The following is a 20,474-nucleotide window of genomic DNA, read 5'->3' as shown; positions in this document are numbered from 1 at the left end:
AACAACGCTCTTGCTTAGCAACCAAAATTTTGGGCTCAATTGTGATCATAAATTCTCTTTTTCTTCTTTCTTTCTTTCTTTCCTTCCTTCCTTCCTTCTTTTGTCTCTCTCTCCCTCTTTCTTTCTTTCTTTCTTCTGTTGGACAAGACCATGTGGTGTGCACTTCCTTCTCTTTGACAGACGCCTCGTTTCCAATGGAGAGGCGGATCCATGCAGAGGAAGGTGTACGGTTTGGTAATACGCTTAAGCCAAAAATGAATCAAAATGAAGACTTAAACGGAGGCTTGAAAAACAGGAAAAACAGACTTTATTCTTTGATTAAGGTTAAAGTTCTGGATACGAAGTTGCAAACCATGCACAAGAGACATGGGAGGAAAGTTCCACAAACAATCTATGATACTGTGTCCTTTCTTATACCCAAAAAAGTCTTTGTTCGTAGTATTCTAATTATTCTAAATTACTCTACTCATATAATCTAACAACATTGTAAAACTCAAGTCATATATCCTAATTTACTAATTACTCTAAATCACTCTAGTCATATGATCTGAATACATTGTAAAACTTCATCATATATCCTAACTTAGGATATGTTAGGAAGGATCCTAATATCCTTCCTGGCAGTGTTTATGTTTTGTTATCTTTTCCCTTCTCTGTTTGCTTACTTGCCCATTTGTCCCCTTATTAGCAGCACAAAAGGTGTGAGGATTGCTCTGGTATTTGAGATAGAGCATAGTTACGTGCTGATTCCTGGAGGAGGCAGGGTGGCATATGAAGGATTCAGAACTTATCATAGGAAGAATGCAATCAATTGCAGGCATATATTTTTTATAGATCCTTAGAAGGAAAATACTTTCACCACGGTATTAAATATCTATATATTACAACAGAACAGATATCTAGAATAACAAGTTAACAATGTGATGATACTTATTACTTGTATTACTATTCCCTTCAAAGGAAAAACTCAAAAAATGCCCCAAAGGGTGACCTGTGCATTCTTGCCACATGAATATAAAATTAAATTTCCAATGTTCTCTTCATTGTCTTTTAGAATTCCTACATTACAAAACTTTATCACCATAAATACTTAAATTCTTAGGGATTTATTCCTCTGCTTTCATTTGTGTCTGTGGAACTTTGTCAAGCCAGGAGGCAGATCCAGCTGAGGAGAGTTTTTAACTTATCTTGGCTTTCACTGAAAGCACATCATTCAAAGTTATCTCTCCTCCCGTTTATCATTAAACAAGGGGAATAACAGACCATTCTTCAATTGCTATGTTTTTCAAGCAAGACTTTTCTACCTCCATTCAGAGCACCTTGTAATGAAAGCTTTCTTTTAAAATATGTTATTCCTTTTGTTCCCAGGCCATCCCCCCTCTCCCCACCTAACCTCTCTTATATGACAAAAAGGGGTATAAAACTCAAGTCTGACAGAAAAAGGCTGACCTCCATGTGCCACACGGCTATGAGACAACTTTGTCAAATCTTCCCCCTCCCCTACCCCTTTTCTAATTGCACTTCACTGACAAATGACTAAAGGGCTTTAAGAGCTTAGGATTCCAGAGTGAGCTAAAAGAGGGTGTCTTTGATTATTGGGGGTGTGGGGGAAGGGAAAAGAAGAAAGCAGCCTCCTAACCTACCTACCTCCTCTGCCGCCGGTTTTTGGATGACCTAGAGATCAAATTCCTAAGGGGGAATGGGAGAAGAGCTGTATTCCCCAGGGGTTTTAAGAAGAAAGGCATGGGAGGGGGGTGACTCGCTAACAAATGGTACTTTTGTTTTATTTCCTTCTGTCTCCTCTTTACATCGATCTGTTTAAATCGCCTTCGGTATTGGGGGGGGGGGGGAGATACAGAAAGTATTGCCATTTCAATGACACTTTGTGGCAAGGACACACTTTAGTTGCCCCCTTTCCTGACTTCTGTGTTCAAAGAGGCCAGCCTCAAAATGACTCGGAAAGCGGCAAGTTGTGAATGGCAGCCACTTCCCTCTTCTAACAACCCCCTCTCCTCTCCAGGAAAGTGGCTTTTGTCGGTTGCCTTTTGAAGCGCCAGAGGGGCCAGCAGAGCCTGCCAGTCAAGTCTTTTCCCAATGTTAAGCAAGGGAAACATCTGTTGCTTCAGTGGAAAGGAAAACAACTTCAGAGCTACTGCTGGCGTCGGGCTGACAAAGGCTTCCAACTAACCTCTCCCTTCCCAACCTCCGATTTCCTGTTAGATCAAATTATTTCAGCAACATCTCCCCCCACTACGGCACACCACTTCCCCCTCGCACTTCACCTCCGCTCCGTTCTCCAGCAAGCCTCATGTTTTTTTTTCCCTTTAGGAATAAGAATGTTTAAAAGACTTTTTTAAAAAATTTGGGGAAAAAAAGACGATGCAGGTTGTGCAAGAGCAAATCTCGATCGCATGGCTATGCTTTTTATTCCTCCAAATAATGGTCACGAGTCAGCCTCCTAACTTCAGTCCACGCTCTAACACAGATAGGCACACACAGGCTAATGGTAACAACAGCTCTTTATTATAACATAACAAGAACAATCCAGCGAAGGTTGAGTCTGACAGCAGCCCTTTTATAGGGAGCTGTCAGACCCTTCGACCAATGAGATTAAACCTCTGTTCCTGCCAGAACAGAGGACCTTGATGGAAACTACTATAACTGAAGCTAGTATCTAATACTCTGCAATTACCTTTCTCTTCCCCTCCCCACCCCCAAACCCGCAGAAACAGGGGGGGGGGAATCGGTCATTATCATTAGCACTCTCTCCCATGCATGGCCTCATCTTTGGAGGTAAGGGGCAGGGAAGAGCAGATCTTCAGGAGATACAAATATTCCCCAAGTGACCACCACCTGCTTCTCGTCATCATCCCCCCCCACACTAGAAAATGGGAGAGGAGTAAAATAATGCTACGCTTTGGAAACGTGGATCTCCAATGCCGGGGCACACCAGGAGGTTCAGGGCTTGCCTCCGGGGCACCTGTACAGCCAGCAGCCGCGTCCACAGGCTCCATGGGAAAAGGCGGGCAGTGGGAAAGAGATGGCTGGGGAGCATGTGTGCTTCCCCACCCACCCCCGCTCCAATCTCACCCGCCCATTCCCAAACCACGTTCTTCAGTAGTTCCCAAACCACACTCTCCAGCAGCCTCTGGCAAGGTGTCTTGCCTGCCCTCTCGGGCCGAAAGCAGATAAAGAAAATAAAATATAAAATGTTGGTTTATCTTTCTCTACTGCTTCTCCCAGGCAGGATCCAAGAGGAGATCCCTGTCCTAATCTTCCTCCTGCCCACTTGAGCTTCAGGCAGCAAAGGTGCTGGGCGAGATTGTGTAGGTGCCAGCCTACAGGGAGGGACCCTCCTTTGACCTCACTGTTTCTGGGGGGTGCTGAGCCCTGGGGGAGCTTGGTGGGGCAGGCGAGTCCTCTGCTCCTGTTCCTTCCTTGGCTGTGGAAGAAACCAGCACTTCCTTCGACTGGGCAGGAGGGCGGGGGGAGCGAGCGTTCCGGTACGGGGCTTCAGGAAGATCAGGTACGGAGAAGCACGCTAAATTTCACCAACCAGTATGCGAACTGGCTGAAACCCACCCTGCTTTTGATCCACCCACTGCTGTTTTTGAAATCACAGCCATTTGCCAAGATCTGAGGCAGAGTTTACTGATCGTGAGTGTTACAAAATCTCTCTTGTTTTGAGTAGAACCAGCACTGCAGTGGTGGGTTCCAGATCCCATTGCAACTGGTATGCTGCAATGGGGCAGGCGTCCACCATGTTCAACACCCTGGCAGCGCACACATGCTCACTTACTGCCCATGATGCTCTGTGATGCTCCAGCTGCTCGGCGGAGCAGTGTGCAGGAGCCGTAAGCTCCATGAGCATGCACGAATGCCCCGATCGGCTCAAATACAGGTAAGGTGGGTAGGCGGACAGGCACCGGTACTCCCATACCGGGGCTTACCAGTCGTATCCCACCACTGCTGCACTGTAACAATCATAGCCAGAGAACCGAATCAAGGACTGGGAACAAGAGGGGAACCTGTAACACTCAGAGAGCTAAATATCTATGTTTTTCATGAGTAAAGGAGAGATACAAGGATGAAAATGTACAGACTTTTCCAAGAGGCTCTGAACTAAAGATAGCCTGTCTTCTGAAAGTATTCAATCTCACAACTATTTCATTCTGCAAAAATGAGAAGTATTTCCTTAATTAATGCTTGACCAATAGACAGATGTTTTGAGTGTAAACTTTTGCATTTATTGGAAGCTTTTGTAACTGCAATTTGTAGTTCTTTCCAGGAAAATAACTCTACAAGGATGTGATATGCTTGGGGCTGGAAGTTGCAAAAGAGCTTTGGAGGTAACAAAGACATATACAGTGCACTCGTTGACACCTTCTAGAAGTTGCAGCTTTTCCAGGGCTCATGTGTTAGCCATGCATTCCCAAATAGTTTCATGTTTAAGGACCTGCTTAAAGTGCATCAGTGCCCACTTCACTTACACACCCTCTTTGAAGCCAGATAAGCATTAGTAAAGGTTTCAAGCTTTCACCTTAGCTGTTGCAGCAGAGAAGAATGTCTCCTGCTCTGTCTTGGGCATAATTGGTGGATATGTTGCATCCAAGGTGCCAGGAAAGGGAACAGTTGCTTTTGACTTTAGAGATAAAAGCCTGTGATGGAAAAGTCTCTAATCTTAGAAGAAACTATGCAGACGTTTAAAATCTCAGAACAAGTTAATTGTCAGATTCAGCATTAGGGAAACTTAAAGAGGTTGCTAAAAGTAAAATATGTAAATATTAAAAGCAAAGGATAAAAGACACAAGCAAAGTGATTTGAATCAATACAATGAAGGGTTGCTCTGGGACATGAAACATCCAACTTAACACAAGGAAATGTTTTACATACAACCAATTTGAAGAAATCGATTGCTTTGCATTTGTACTTAAGAGCTGAGAAAAGTTACAAAGCATAGGGATCCCAATCAGCGTATTTATTCACAAATTTATTCACAAATATTCACAAATCATGCCACCCCAATTATCACAACTCTGGGTACTTTACTATAAGAGAAATCTGGAGAACCAATGCCAGCAAAGCCGGAAGCCTAACATCCCCCTGGTGGTCTCTTCTGGCATTTCATCTACCAGAAAGACCCATGGGATTGTGAAGCAATCCAATCCAATCCATGCTCTTGTTACATGCCTATTTCTATTTCAAGAAACACGGGCAAACTGCCCATCAGCTCTCTGAGCCTCAGGCTCTCTCTGGAACTCTAAAGGAACTCTAAACCACCACAGTGGAATGAAGACCCAGCAAGTAGACCAGCTCTTTGATAGTTTGAGGAAATAGAGGAGTTGAGATCACCCTCAAGTGGCCGACAGTTCCTCCGCCTATTCTTTGTTTTCGTTCTTTTTTAGTTTGTATCAGTTTTTACTATTGTAATTATAATCTTAAATAAATTTACTATTAAAATATTTGTTGATAAGCAGTAATGTTAGACAAGCAACTAATCATTTCATTGCCTGGGCTTAATTGGAATCCATGGCACTGGAAAACTTGGGAGTCCAAGCCTTCTATAATGGAGAGCAAACACAATTCCTTTATTTAGCATTTATGCATTAACTCCCATTTAAAACAAAATTCAAAAAATGAATCATCTTGATAATTCATAATATCATTTTGTTCTCCCAGGTAAGATCCAAGCAGAAATTGCAAGAGAGATTGGTGATATTCAACCAAGGACTGACCACCAAGTCAAATGCTTTACACAGATTCTGTAATTCATGAATTTCAAAGATTTGCTGATATTGTTCCCTCCAATGTGACACATGCAACTACCATGGATATAACTTTCAAAGGCTTCTTTATCCCCAAGGTGATTAAGCTGAAATCACTGTATTATATGACATCTAGTCTGTTGTGTTAGTGGGTAGGAAAAAGTAGTCCTTAAATGGATGGAATTGGCTAAATCAATTATAAGTCAGAAGACAGTTATCTTATTAGAACAATTTTCATAGAAGGATCTGTCAAGGTGCCAATGGGAGATGTTTTTCTTTGGCATCTGGCATTGTGAAAGTGTCCCACCTCTTCATTCATGGTACTTTCCTCTCTTGCTCTATTCTTTTATTTCTTCCTCATCTTGGTTTATTGCTTTATTTCCCCTCCTTGTCTTCAGCAAGCCTTTATTATTTTGGAGGGGGCCTTCATTTTCTTGATACTTTTTCTTATTTTTATTTCCAAAAGTAAAAAGTATATAATGTGCATATTCAAAATCCTTGATTTATTTTTGTTTTCATTTTTAATATAATCCAAATTTATTTTATAGCCAGACTTTGACAACAAAACACTGGCAATACCTCTCAAGGACAAAAGAAGTAGATGTTCCATAACAAAATGACCACAGAAAAATTAAAATATTTCCCACAATAGATAGTAAATAGAACTGGAAAATCCCCATTTCTTTGGAAAGAAAAAGAAAAAAATATATAGACAAAAGAAAAATGAAACAATTATTTTAATAACTAGAAAAATACAAAATGATTGCAGTAGAAATCTTATTGCAGTAGAAATCTGATGCAAATATAAATCAAGTATAATCAAGTACTGAAATTATCAAGGAGAAAGTCTCTGAACGATAGGTTGTCATGCAGCAAAAGCGAAATTGTTTGATAACTCCAAAACAAAGCAGGAAAAAGAAATAAAAAGTTCACATTTATAGTCCAGCAAGGGGTGTATAAAATAAATCAGTATTCGGTTAATTAAAGATGGTTAATTAAAAATGTAAATCAAATGCAAAAAAAGTGATGTTTAAAAACCAAGACGTATCTAAAGAATACACTGACAGGAAAAGAGGCAGATGGAAATACAGTATATATATGTGTGTGTGTGTGTGTGTGTGTGTGTGTGTATGTATGTATGTATGTATGTATGTATGTATGTATGTATGTATGTATATATATTTGTTTTCGTAGGCTGGTTTTGTTGTATTCGGGTATATATATATATAATTGAATATTGCTCCAAGCCCAATACTTACTTCTCAATAAACACTTTACAAAATTAAATGGACATATTCCTTTCCTTACCAACTTTTTATTCTTTCACTTTTTAGGGCACACATATCATTCCCTTGCTGACGTCTGTGCTCCATGAAGAATCTCAGTGGGAGAAACCTCATGAATTCTACCCTGAGCATTTCCTTGATTCTGAAGGAAAATTTGTGACGAGAGATGAATTCATGCCATTTTCTGCAGGTAGGATTCTATGATGTCACAGATGATATTCTGTAAAAGGCAACCTTTAACACCTTGTTTGAAAAGAAAACTATTTATACAATCTTGATCTCATTGATCTTATTTTGACAAAGTTTAGGCCTCATGGACAACATGTGTGGCCCCGCTCATTCAGGGACTAGTTGATTCCAAAGTCTCCCTGGGCAATCACCAACCTTGTGCATGAGTTACTGTTATTCCTGCTGTGCTCAGTATCAGCATTTCTGCATTTGGGCAGTCTGGGATGATTCCTGGATGACTGAGACCTTCAAAGGGACACAGACTTTGGTTCTTCTTAGCTTGACCCCTTTATTAGCTTCTCTTAAGCTTTTCTTCTTAGATCATAGCAATATAGCAGAGCATAAAGTGCAACAAAGCAAAGTAAAATAAGATGGTAAAGAAAGTGTTAGAGAGAAAGGAAACTAAACCATGGCTATAATTAAATACATTTTAAAAAATCTTTTTAAGTTTGAATGAGAGCAAAGTAAAAATAGAATCCTGAATTCTAGTGCTTTGAAAAACATCTGAAAGAATCCAATTCAGTCTTTTGAAGTCCAAGCCCTTGAATTCAACTACTTTCAGTAGTTTGTCCTGATTTCATTGTAAGCTGGGGAGTGGAGGACAGGGTGAATAATGTTTTCCCCTTGACAGACTACATAGAGATAGAGATGCTATTCAACAGGGCGCTTACCAAAAAGCTTCAGAGTTTTTATTGTACAGGTAGCCCTTGATTTAGAGCCTCACTTGAGCCCAAAATTCCTGTTGCTAAATGATACATTCGTTTAGCGAATTTTACCCCATTTTACAACTTTTCTGGAAAGATTGTTATGTGAATCACTGCAATTGTTAAGTTAGAATCGGTTGTTAAATGAATCGGGCTTCCCCATTGCCTTTCTTTGTCACAAGGTCTCAAAAGGTGACTCAGGGACACTGCAACTGTTATTAGTATGAGTTTATCTTCAAATTCAGAAATCTGCTGCCATTTTTTATTTTTTTGAAAATTTTTCTGTCTCCATTCCTTTACTGGATTTTTACTTCTTTCCATATCTGTTATTTTTTTCCCTGTATGCTGATCTCTCCATGACCAAAGAATATTAGGAAACCCTGTGAATAGTTTAAGAAACCAATAAACATCTCTCTCTCTCCCTCTCCCTCTCTCTCCCTCTCTCTCTCTCTCTCTCTCTCTCTCTCTTGCCATTTATGCTTTCCTCCAGGTCAGAGAGTTTGTGCAGGCGAGAACCTTGCCAAAATGGAACTCTTTCTCTTCTTTACCAGCCTCTTGCAGAAATTTACCTTCCAACCACCCCCCAGGAACATCTAAAGATGATCTGGACCTGACCCCTGTTGTTGCACTTACCTCCACTCCCATGTCATACAAGACCTGTGCTGTGTTGCGTTGATCTGACACAAAAAAACTATAACACATTTTCTCAGCCTTGAATTGCCTTCATTTTGAGAGGCACAATTTAACAAAGAATCAGTATTATCTATGATTCATGTGTTGTTTGGGAGTTAAATGGTAATAATCTATAAATTCATGAAATGTAGATTCTGATAGGAAAGAATATAATCAGGAAATTCTGATCAAAATATTAACTCGGGTAACTAATGAGATTCAGCAAAATTCAAGAACTTCATTTTTCTTGGAAAGGAGCTGTAATTGCTATCTAACAGGAGGAATAACCCAACTTGTCTAATAGGAGGAATGACCCAAATTGTCTATTACCATAGTGACCCATCTTATCACATAATGTAGATAATAACATCTTTACCACAAAAACACTAAATGTGTTTCTAAATAAACTGATACAGATTAATGAGACTGGATTTGTTCCTAAGGCATGCATGAACTATAATGATAGATGCACTGGGGGAATGAGAACAAGAGTTGGGGATGGTGGGTATTGTAAGGATAGAAGGCACACAGTGACATCATGGTGATGACAAGCATGGTCAGACACAGCAGCAGATCACTCTTGGAAGAGCCTGTCCTGGTGTTTGATATCATTGTTGCATTCTAGCCCCTTCTGCTTCCCCCCAAGACTTTCCTTTCTTGGCATGTTTTCTTGCTGGCATTCCCAATGCCAGTTTAATGTGTAATAAGAATGACCTGGCAGGCATTAATGGCTGGGGGGTGGGGGTCTATGCTGTTGGAAAGGAATACTCATAGATCTGGATGGGACATTAGTTCAAATTCCAGAACAGGATGTGGTCTGTAACTATTGCCATGGCAGAGCCCCAGGTGCCTTCCAGGGTACTGTTCCACAAATGAATAGATATAAGATCCTATCTGTAAAGGTGACCCATAGAGATCAGATGGGAGTGCTGCTTGTATACTGATATGCACCCGCTTCCCCACCTGACCTGCTTTACTGCATGGCCAGATGATTGGTGGTTGCTGAAGTTCCCAAGCCTTGTGCTCTGGAGGAATTTCATTCTGTCTTTTCTAGACTAAAGACGTGGCTCAGATGTTTACAGCACTATGGCAGTCATGGACCTTTTGATGGTGTCATTTAGAATAGCTCTCTATGTGAATCAGGGCAGCAGCCATGTGATTAGATTTCGAAAATATGAATTGTTTGATTTCATTTGCTGGATTCCCTAACTGAATAGTGAAACATTTGCCACGAAGACTCCAAAAATATTAACACTTGTCCTAAAATCTTGTGTTTTTGAATTGTTGCACAGTTCTAATGAGTTTAAACTTGTTTGCAAAGGTTTTGTAAATACCATCTCTACATTACTGTTAGGAAAGTTCAGATAAAATGTCTGGGGAGGAGAGAGAAAACTAGGACAAAGATTGGAGATTTTCTCTTATATAGATGATCTGGTTATTCACTAGAAAAAGTAGATGGGCTATGCCTAATGCAGTGCTTTGAAATACATGCTTTAACAGATTAACATTGGAAGGGACTTTTTAGGTCATCTAGTCCAACCCCCACCCAAGCAGGAGACTCTACACCATTTCTGACAAATGGCATTCCAATCTCTTCTTGAAAGCCCCCAGTTATGAAGCTCCCACAACTTCCAAAGGCAAGTTGTTCCATTAGTTGTTTGTTCTCACTGTTAGTTATTATTTTACTTGTTTCTATATGTTGGCAGATCTTTTCCAGTTATCTTCACAGATATTGATATTAGGCTGATTGATCTACAATTTCCTGGGTCTGATTTTTTTCCTCTTCTGAAGATGGGAATTTGTATCAGCTCTTTTGTATCTCTTGCAATTTGTTAGTTTGTGGATATCATTGTAATTATTTCAGAAAACTGCTCACTAAAAAGGAAAGGAAATGGACTCATCTATTTTTAATATTCTTACTACTTATTCTTGCAAAAACATGACTTTTGAAAAAGGGCAGTTCTGGAATAAAATATCCCCTAATCTTTCCCAGAGCAGCACAGTGGTGGCACAGTGGTTAGAATGCAGTACTGTAAGTTACTTCTGTGGACTGGTGGATGCCTGCAATTTGGCAATTTGAATCTCACCATGCTCAAGTTTGATTCAGCCTTCCATCCTTCTGGGATGGGGAAAATGAGTACCCAGATTGTTGCAGACAATATGCTAACTTTGTAAACCACTTAGATAGGGCTGTAAAGCTCTGTGAAGCAGTATATAATTCTAAGTGCTATTGCTATTTCCCGAAATCCAGGACCAAACCCATTTTAGGAAATCTACACATGATGGATCTTACAGAACAATAATAGAGGAAAAGCCTATGATTAACAAGCATAAATGCTGTTTGCTAAAATTTGTTGAGATTGGACAAATCTTGGTAACTTGCTTAGGTAATTCTCATGTGTTCCCTGATGCTTTTTAATGTCTACAGAAAAGTTTAAAGGGGGTGGTTAGCTTTGTATGTAAATCCACCAAGATATGAATAATAGAATAAAAGAACTGAACAGAACTGAACCGAACAGAATAACAGATTTGGAAAGGACCTTGTGGGTGGGGAGAGTGAAAGTCACAACAGTTGAAGGTGCCTCTCCAGGACAGCATTTTAAGGTTTCCTCACAATGTGAAGAATGCACTGGCAAGGAAGCCTACAACTAGAGTGGCCATCTTTTTGGAGATTGATTGGATGATAGGGGGGCAGCAATGTTAAGTGCCTAAGGGGGGAAGAGGGAATTGGCATGGAAATTTCAGTCCTGGGTTTGCTTTACTGCAGCTCAAAGGTGTTTTTCCAAGAAGCAAATGGACTTTCTGGTTTTTCTTTCAAAGAAAAAGTTGCCTCTTGAAAAAGCCCCTTTTGGATCATCACAACCCGGATTACTGAGAATCTCCATAGACATTACTGCAGTTCACTTGAACTGTACCTTTGGCAAAAAAAAAATAGAGCCAAGGATCATTTTTATTTAGAAATGCAAGCCAAAGTGGGACTGACAATTCTTTTGTTACATTTTTACTTCTATCCATATGTGTGATATATCATTGTTTTTCTGTGTGCTGCTCTCTCTGTGGTCATGGGACATTGGGAAATCCTGTGAAATTATTTTAAGAAACCAATAAACACAGGGTTCTATGTTTTCTTCCAGGTCGGAGAGTATGTGCAGGTGAGAATCTTGCCAGAATGGAGCTCTTCCTCTTCTTCACCAGCCTCCTGCAGAAATTTACTTTCCAGCCACAACACACACACACACCCATCTAAAGATGATCTGCACCTGACTGCTGCTGTTGGACTTACCTCCGCTCCCATCCCTTTCAAGACCTGTGCTGGGTTACATTGATCTCATAGGGAAAAAAGTATAAGCAGCTGTTTTTTCCACCCCTGAAATGCATTTATTTTGACAAAAAGGCAAAATTTTAAAAGATAATTCAATATTGTCTATGCTTCATGCATTGTTTAAAACATGAATGGTAATTAATGGTATATAAACTCATGGAATGTTAATTCCAATAGGAAAGTATTGTAGGGAAATCATGAAAAGCAAAGTGCTTTTTCTTTTATTTGGGGCCATTTGTTTCTTTTGCCTTTTATTGTTTTTGTCACCTTCAGTTTTCTGTTTCTGATTTTAGTACCAGTTCTAAAGTTTAGCACCAACCAAAATGTCCAGGCATCTTAGTTGATGACTATGGAATCCTTCAGAATTTGGAATCTTTGCACAAGCTTCCATTTTAAAACACACTTCAAACAATTTTGGGATCAGTCACTCTCTCTCAGCCTAACCCAACTCACAGGGTGTTGTTGCAGGGAAAACCAGAGGAGGAAGGAGCACTGGGTATGTTTGTCAGTGTGAGTTGTTTATAGAAATAATAAAGATATACAAAAATATAATAAAAATAAATAAAGGTGGCATAATGGATATGCAGTACTCTTCATATGTCATTAAATTGAGTCATGTCTAAATACAAGCAGGGAGGGAAGCATAGGTAAGTTTCACCTCCTTTTCACAATCTGCTTTCCTGCAGTGATTGCTTTCTGTGCATCCAAAACACAACAAGAATGGGACAAAGTTAGTGCATTCATTTCCACTCTACCTCCACATATGAAGAAATTCAAGGATATAATGATGAGAACTCATAGGTATGTTATATATATTGTGGGAATGTGTGGAAATCAATTAAACAAAGAAAGTGAAATGATGTAGCTTTTAATTCACCCATTACTGTTTTGTGAACCACAGCCATTTTCCAAGAGGACTGTTCTGAGGCAGACTTCCCTGAACTTATAAAGCCTCTCTTGTTTTGAGTAGAACTTGCACTGTATCAATCAAAGAGAACAGAGTCAAGGACTGAGAACAAGAGGCACTGAACTAAAGAGAGCCCCTCTTATGAAAATATTCAATCTCACAACTATTCCATTCTGCAAAAATGAAAAGTATGTCCTTATTTGCCACTGGACTGACAGACAGATTTATATACATCTAAAAAGCTGAAGTACAAATATGTGAATCTGGTTTGGTACGTTTTTGTAGATTGCACTATTTGTGTAACAGTTGCCAGGAAAAGATCAAATTCCTGTTGGGAAAAAAACAAGGGCAAAAATCAAAAGTTGTTTATCAAACAGAGCAGTCTGAGGATTCAGTAGAAAGAATAGCTGGGCTCTGCCTACTGCATTGCTTTCAAATACATGCTGGAATCATTTCACTTTCAAAATTCCTTCTAATTGTTACTGAAGACTGCTTATTAAAAGGAAATGGATTGGATCGGAGCAATTTTAGCTTTATTGCTATTTATTTTTGCAATTATGTTCCTTTTGAAAAAGAACAACAACTCCCACAATCTTCCTCCAGGACCCAGGACTATACCTATTTTGGGAAATCTGCATATGATGGATCTGAAGAGGCCTGACAAAACAATGATAGAGGTAAAACCTGATCATTAACAAGTCCCCTTTTTCTGTTATTTGCCAAAACTTATTGGGATGGGACCAAATCCTGGTAACATGGTCGGGTAAATCTCCCTGATGGTGTTTACTGTATGTAAAATGTTCAAAAACTGGAGATCTAGCTGAATACATTTAAATATTTTATGTTCAAACCCTCAGGGACTTGTGGGGAAATGTAAATGCTCTTAAACTGAATGGCTTGATACCAATATGTACTTAGAGGCATTCCTATGTTTGCACTTTAAGCAGAAGTCATTAAATCTATTGCTGCAGTTTAAAATACCACAAACAAAATTTTCTTACAGCTGTTTATAAAGGGAAGAAGGGTAGAATTCCTGATTATCAGCCTTGTTTTTAAGAACATATTTTAAGTTCTGTCCTTAAGGATTTTTTATGATCACTTTCAAAAACCACTAGGGGCACCATTGGAAAGTTTCTATGTGATCTCTTCCACAGCATGTTGGAGGCTCGGTTTCTCTTTTGTGAAATTCTACTCTATGTCCAGCAAATAGCTGAGGAATATAAGTGTATCTCTTTTGCAAGCATCATTACCATGAAGACAGAGGACTCAAATTACACTTGCCATAAATTAGATTACTTGAGGAAAAAGTGAAGCCTCTGGAGGCAAGCCAAGCCACTAAAACTCCAGAGACATTGAGTTTCAGTGGTAAACATAACATAACAAACTCCTATTAAATTCAGAAGTCTCTATGTAAACAGAACACAGTAAGGAAGATTAAAAGAAAAGGCAAGAGTCTTTTAGTAGCATGTCACACTAAAGGCTAACCCCCCTCCCCCAAAGAAATATATAATGCCTTCCCTCTCTGGATCTGAGTAATAGATTTCATATCCTACCCAGAAAGCAAGCATGTAAAAGAAGAAAAGACTCTGCCAAATGTACCAATGCCAGGAAGAAAAGTAGGTCAGACTTCCTCAAAGGGGAAAAAAACCCCCACATGTGTTGGTGATCAGAGATTCACGATTTAAAGGAACAGAGTGAACAATTTATAGACTAGTCAACTTCTATGGAATAGAGTAGAGTAGAGAGCATAGCATAGCATAGCATAGAATGCAATACTTTATTTGGAGAAATGCAGTCAGACACACAAGGAATTTGCAGTGCAGAAGCTCTCAATGTACACGTAAAGCAACAGAGTAATAATCATAATGATACCAATAAGAGGGGGCAGTAGGGAAGATGGGAATGATAATAATAATGCTGCATGGGTAAATATACTTAGACATAAAACAATACTGAGAGGATTAGGTGTTCAACAGTGTCATAGCCCGAGGAAAAAAACTGCCCCTGTGTCTAGTTGTTTTGCCATGCAATACTCTATAATGATTTCCTGATGGAGGAGTTGAAATAATTTATGTCCAGGATGTGAGGGGTCTGTAGATACGTTCTTCTTCTGATCTCTGCAACATACAGATCTTCTATGGAAGTAAGGCTGGTTGCAACTGTTTTTTTTCTGCAGTTCTAACTATCCATTGGACACTATACTTTCCCTGTTTAATTGCTATACCAAACCAGACAGTTATCAAAGTACAGATGACAGACTCAGTAATTCCTCTGTAGAACTGTATCAAGAGCTCTTGGTCTGAACTTTCTAAGTTGACACAGGAAGAACATTCTTTGTTATGCCTTTTTTAATGATGGTTCTGATATTAAGTGTCTATTTCAAATCTTGGGAGATTATAGAATCCAAAACCTATTGCTGATACTGTGCTGTCAAATATACGTAGTAAGAGGTGGTAGAGTAGGAGGGCTCTCCCTAAAATTCACTCTCATCTCCACAATTTAAAGCATGTTCAGCTCCATATTGTTCCAGTGGTACTAATTGTTCAACCTCCCGTCTATATGTAGACTCATCACCACCTCAAATAAGATTAATGACTATGGTATTATCTACTAACTTCAGTACTTTAACAGAGGGGTTCTTAGAGATGCAGTCATTTGTGCAGAGAGAGAAAAACAACAAAGAGCGCACACAGCCCTAGGGAGCACCTCTTCTTAGCAACCAGGTGCTCAATTGATTTTCCCAAGCTTCACCTATTGCCTGCTTTTGCCAAAAAGCTAACAATCCATCTACAACAGTGGTGGGTTCCGGATCCCGTTCCAACAGGTACAGTTGGAACGGCCCGGCATTGCTCACATGGACGAGCGGCGTGCGCATGTGTTGTACCTGCCCACAACGCCTCCGCAAGCCTCCGCGATGCTCCAGCTGCTCAGTGGAGGGTCGTGCAGGAGCTGTATGCGCCATGCACGTGCATAGAAGCACCAAAGGCTTAAAAGACAGGTAAGGAGCTCAGGCGGGTGGCTGGGCCCTCCAGAGCACCATACCAGAATGGTATCCGGTGCTCTGGGCAGGCTCCGGTATGCCAGTACCTGGACGTACTGCCTGCAACCCACCACTGACCTACAAGTATGGACAGGTACAGTTAGCTTAGTCAGTTTGGAGTGAAAAATTTGAAATAATGGAATCAAATCCTGAATTGAAGTCTATGAAAAGGTCTTGTGCATAGTTCCCAGGGATTCAAGATATTGCAACATGTAGTAAAGTGCCATATTGACAGCATCATTGCCAATTTATTTGCTTGGTAGGCAAACTGCAAGGCATCTAACAGCAGATCTATGTTGATTTTCAGGTGGGCCAATACTAACCTCTCAAAGGTCTTCATAATTACAGATGTTAGGGCAAATGGTCTGTAATCATTCAGCTCCTTGATGGAGGGTTAATTGGGAACTGAGATGAACTAAGACTTGCAACAATGTCAATAATAATAGTAATAATAATAAAGCTTCTTTCAACATGTAAAAAAATAGAATCAATTCAAGGAAATGATCGGTCTACTAATTGAGTTAGATGGAAGTGAAGGGTAGCAGGGAAAAGTAGAACTGTTTAACTGTTTCTTTGCATCTGTCTTCACATGAAAGGAAAAAATAGTCAAACCTACAAAAAGAAGGCCTGTAAATGATAGACTAGGAATATAAGTCAAAACAGCCAAGAAAATGGTAAGACAACACCTGTCTACCCTAGACGAGTTCAAATCACCAGGACAACATGGATTACATCCCAGAATTTTGAAGGAGCTGGCATATGTGCTATCAGAACCACTGAACTATATCCTTCAAGGATCTTGGAACTACTGAAAACTACAAGAGGACTGTAAAAGAGCTGATGTGATTTCCATCTTCAAAAACAGGAGGGGAAGAGATCCCGGAAACTAGAAATCAATCAGCTTGACATCAATACTTGGGGAGATCCTGGAAAAGGTAATGAAGCAATGGATCTGCAAACACCTAGAAACAAGCAAAGTTATACCCAGAAGCCAACATGAGTTTGTCAAAAACAACTCATGCCCAAAAAACTTATTTTATTTTTTTGACAAAGTGACTAAATTAGCGTATCAGAAAAATTCTATGGATATAGTATTTGACAAAGTGGACTACAACCTATTACTTTGTCAGATAGAAAAATGTGCAATAAATAGCATCTTCACCAAATGGATTTGTAACTAGCTAACCACACTCAAAATCTGTCCTCAATGGAGCATCTACATGGAGAGACGTATGCAATGACGTATCCCAAGATTCTGTCTTAAGCCCAATACTCTTCAACATCTTCATAAACAATTTAGATGAAGGGACAGAAGGGGAATTCAACAAATTTGCAGATGACACCAAGCTAGGGGGAAGAGCCAACACTTTAGAAGATAGGTCAAGATCCAGAAAGATCTTGACCGACTTGAACACTGGACCCTATCCAACAAAATGCAATTCAGGGCTGAGTAAGATTTTACACTTAGGCAAGAAAACCCAAATGCACAGGCATAGAATAAATGGCTGAAGAACAGCAACTGTGAGAGGGATCTAGGAGTCTGAGTCTGACAACCACTTAAGTATGAGCCAGCCTCTGTTGAAGATGCTGGAAATGTCAGTGCAGTCCTAGGTTGGATCAACAGAAGAATAGTATTAAGATCACGTAAAGTACTACAATATACTGCTTACATACGTTGCAATAGTCAACCTATTCTCCAAAGCACTTGAGGCAGGACAAGAAGTAATGGGTGGAAACTTGTTAAAGATAGATACAACCTAGAACAGGGGTGTCAAACTCGATTTCATTGAGGGCTGCATCAGGTTGTGTTTGACCTTGGAGGGCCAGGGTGTGTGGTGGCCAGGTGTGGGCATGGCCATGGTGGCGTTTGACACAGGCTCAAGATGCGTTTTTTCCCTTTTTGTTCTTTCCACAGTTCTTTACTTATAACCATTTTCCTATCTCTTCCACCAGATGTTACTGGCAAACATTTATTACTTATTGTTCATGCTCCACTAAATATTTTATTTCTAAATTTTGGCACTTACCCCCGATGAGAATAATAAGAATGTTCAAGAATAAATCCGAAAAATGTTGGATATGTCATCAGAGACCGGGTTCATATTACCATATATGGTGGACGTGTGCAGAAGCTAAAAAATACTGGGCTAAAATCCACACATGGTTGGAAAAAATGACAGAAAAACATATTGATTTTAAGCCAGATATATTTTTATTGGGGATTTTACTGGAAACATACAGTAGAGAACTGAAACATTTGATTGTAAATGTGTTAACAGCGGCTAGAATTGTATTTGCTAAAAACTGGAGAAATGAGAAAATACCAATGCAGGAGGAAGTTATTCATAAAATAATGGAATGTGCTGAAATGAGCAAATTGACATTTGAAATTATAGAACAAGAAGATAAACAATTTTATAAGCTATGGGATTTATTTTATCAATGGTTAGACCAAAAACATATGGAAGTGAAATTTGATTGAGAATTTTACAATACAAGGACAATGGAATGACACAGAATATAATATAAAGATGTACTATTATTGGATGGATTTAGGAAGATGTAATGAATTGTTAAAATATAAATTAATTAAAAATTTAGAATATCTCGTATAAAATGAAGGAATAATAGTTATAGTCAAATAAATGATTAACAATGCTAATAATGTATACATATATATTAGATTGATAATATGAGATTCTATATAAGTTGTAAGTGAGGACTATGGAGAGGATGCACAAACGTTTTGTAATCAATCGACATGCTGAATGTAACTGGAAGATCTTTTTTATGTTTTATGTGTTTTTTGTGTAAGTTTGTTTTAAAAATTAAAATTCTTATAATAAAAAAATATTTTATTTACAAATGTATATCCTATTTTTAATAGTAAATTGCTTTTCCAGGCACAAAAGCTATTTATACTATTGCATTTTTATTATTCAACTAATAATAAAAATACAATAGCATAAATAACAAAATACAAATTCTAACAGCAGAGGTAAATTTCCAGGATAGTAAATAGAAATGGCTGTCAATTATAGATAGCTGATTGTAGAGTAAATGGACCTACAGTATGTAAAATCTGGCATTCAACTGTAGTATTAATATAGGATGTTGTTTGTTTTCTATCCGGATCAGGCACTTACTTGAGGCCACATAATTGTAATCCAGTCCAATCCAGTCCTCCTGCATGGCTCATTTTTGGCTGGAGTGTGCTGCTGGAGGCCAGGGAGGCCAAAAATGGGCTGCGTGAGGGCCACATGCACCCCCCATGGCCCATTTTGGCTGGTAGAGACACCGTGGGCTGGTTCTTTGATATTTCCAGACTGATCCTGTGGGCCAGAGATAAGCACCCCATGGGCCGGATTTGGCCTACTGGCCTTGAGTTTCATACCCCTGACCTAAAAGTTAGGAAAATAATTCTGACAGTGAGAACAATTAATCAATAGAATAGCTTGCCTTCTGGGTTGTGGGTTTTAAGAAATATACTAGACAACAATTTAATGGGGATGGTATAAGCCACCCACCTTGAGCAGAGGGGTGGACTAGAACAGAGGCACCCAACCTTTTGGGTGCCAGGAACCAGTTCCATGGAGTGTGGTTTTTCCACGGTTTGGAAGGAAATGGCTTTGTGCACTGCCTGGATTCTGTCTGTGTGCAGGTGATACTTTGCTCACTTGCACAACATGGTTCTTGGCAGGGTGCAGACTGGTGTAAATCAGCAACCCGGGATCTGGGCAGCCCCAGACTAGAAGACTTCCAAGACCTCGAGCCCCATGGTTCTATGATTGATAGTATAATCTGTACAAAGGACCTTGTTCCAACATATTAGAAACCTTCTCACAGTTTTTCTACTCAGCATTTTTAAATTAATGTGAAATGTATACCATATAAATATTAAAAATGATGAAGAAGCTTATACCATTTCAATTCTCAATAGAATAGAAAAAGGAAATGCCATCTCTGCCTTTGAATATTGACTCATAGTTTCTTAAACTTATTCTACATATTGATCAAAATGGCCTCTTTGTTTTTCATCTGTTGAATTCCAGTGGTCAAAAAAATATGGTCCCATTTTTCGCATCAAACTGGGATTCCAGGAGATGGTGGTGCTGACTGGCTATGAGACAGTGAAAGAAGCTCTAGTGAACCAGGCTGATGTATTTGCAGATAGGCCCGTCATCCCCATTTTTGAAGACTCAGTGAAAGGATATGGTGAGTTAGTATTTCATTGTGCATTGTAGTTGACAAACCTTGTATGATCAGTGTGATGTAAAACTTTTAATTTGAGGTTTTCATCAAAAGAACCTCAGGTGAGTGACATAGCTTCTGAAAATCCAACCAGGATGAAAATCCAACTAAAATCATTTTAGTGCCACCATGACTTTGTCCCTTAATGCCAATGGAGGTAACTAGAGGAAAAAAAGCTATGTCAATATTGTACCAAGCCCATGGGCTTTGCACACTACTCATCATCACCATGTTTGATTCTGCTTATTTGCAAATTTGGGGATGGGGGATAGGAGGAATTCCAGTAAAAGATACGTCTT

General features: G+C 39.4%; 1 protein-coding gene across 1 annotated transcript in view; it reads left to right on the top strand.

The window, feature by feature from the left end:
• The window catches only part of LOC309387390 (uncharacterized protein), a 75,301-nt gene that overhangs the window by 30,391 nt on the left and 24,436 nt on the right, over nucleotides 1–20,474 (top strand). Inside the window, exons 12-14 of the mRNA XM_081943863.1 lie at nucleotides 11,790–11,807; nucleotides 13,388–13,561; nucleotides 19,977–20,139. Coding sequence (XP_081799989.1) covers nucleotides 11,790–11,807; nucleotides 13,388–13,561; nucleotides 19,977–20,139 — 355 coding nt within the window. The remainder of the gene's footprint in view (nucleotides 1–11,789; nucleotides 11,808–13,387; nucleotides 13,562–19,976; nucleotides 20,140–20,474) is intronic.

Source organism: Natrix helvetica, assembly GCF_964273705.1.
Source record: "Natrix helvetica genome assembly, chromosome: 2".
Lineage (NCBI taxonomy): Eukaryota > Metazoa > Chordata > Lepidosauria > Squamata > Natricidae > Natrix > Natrix helvetica.
The sequence above is the reverse complement of the archived record's forward strand: the minus strand, read 5'-3'. Positions and strand labels throughout refer to the sequence as shown.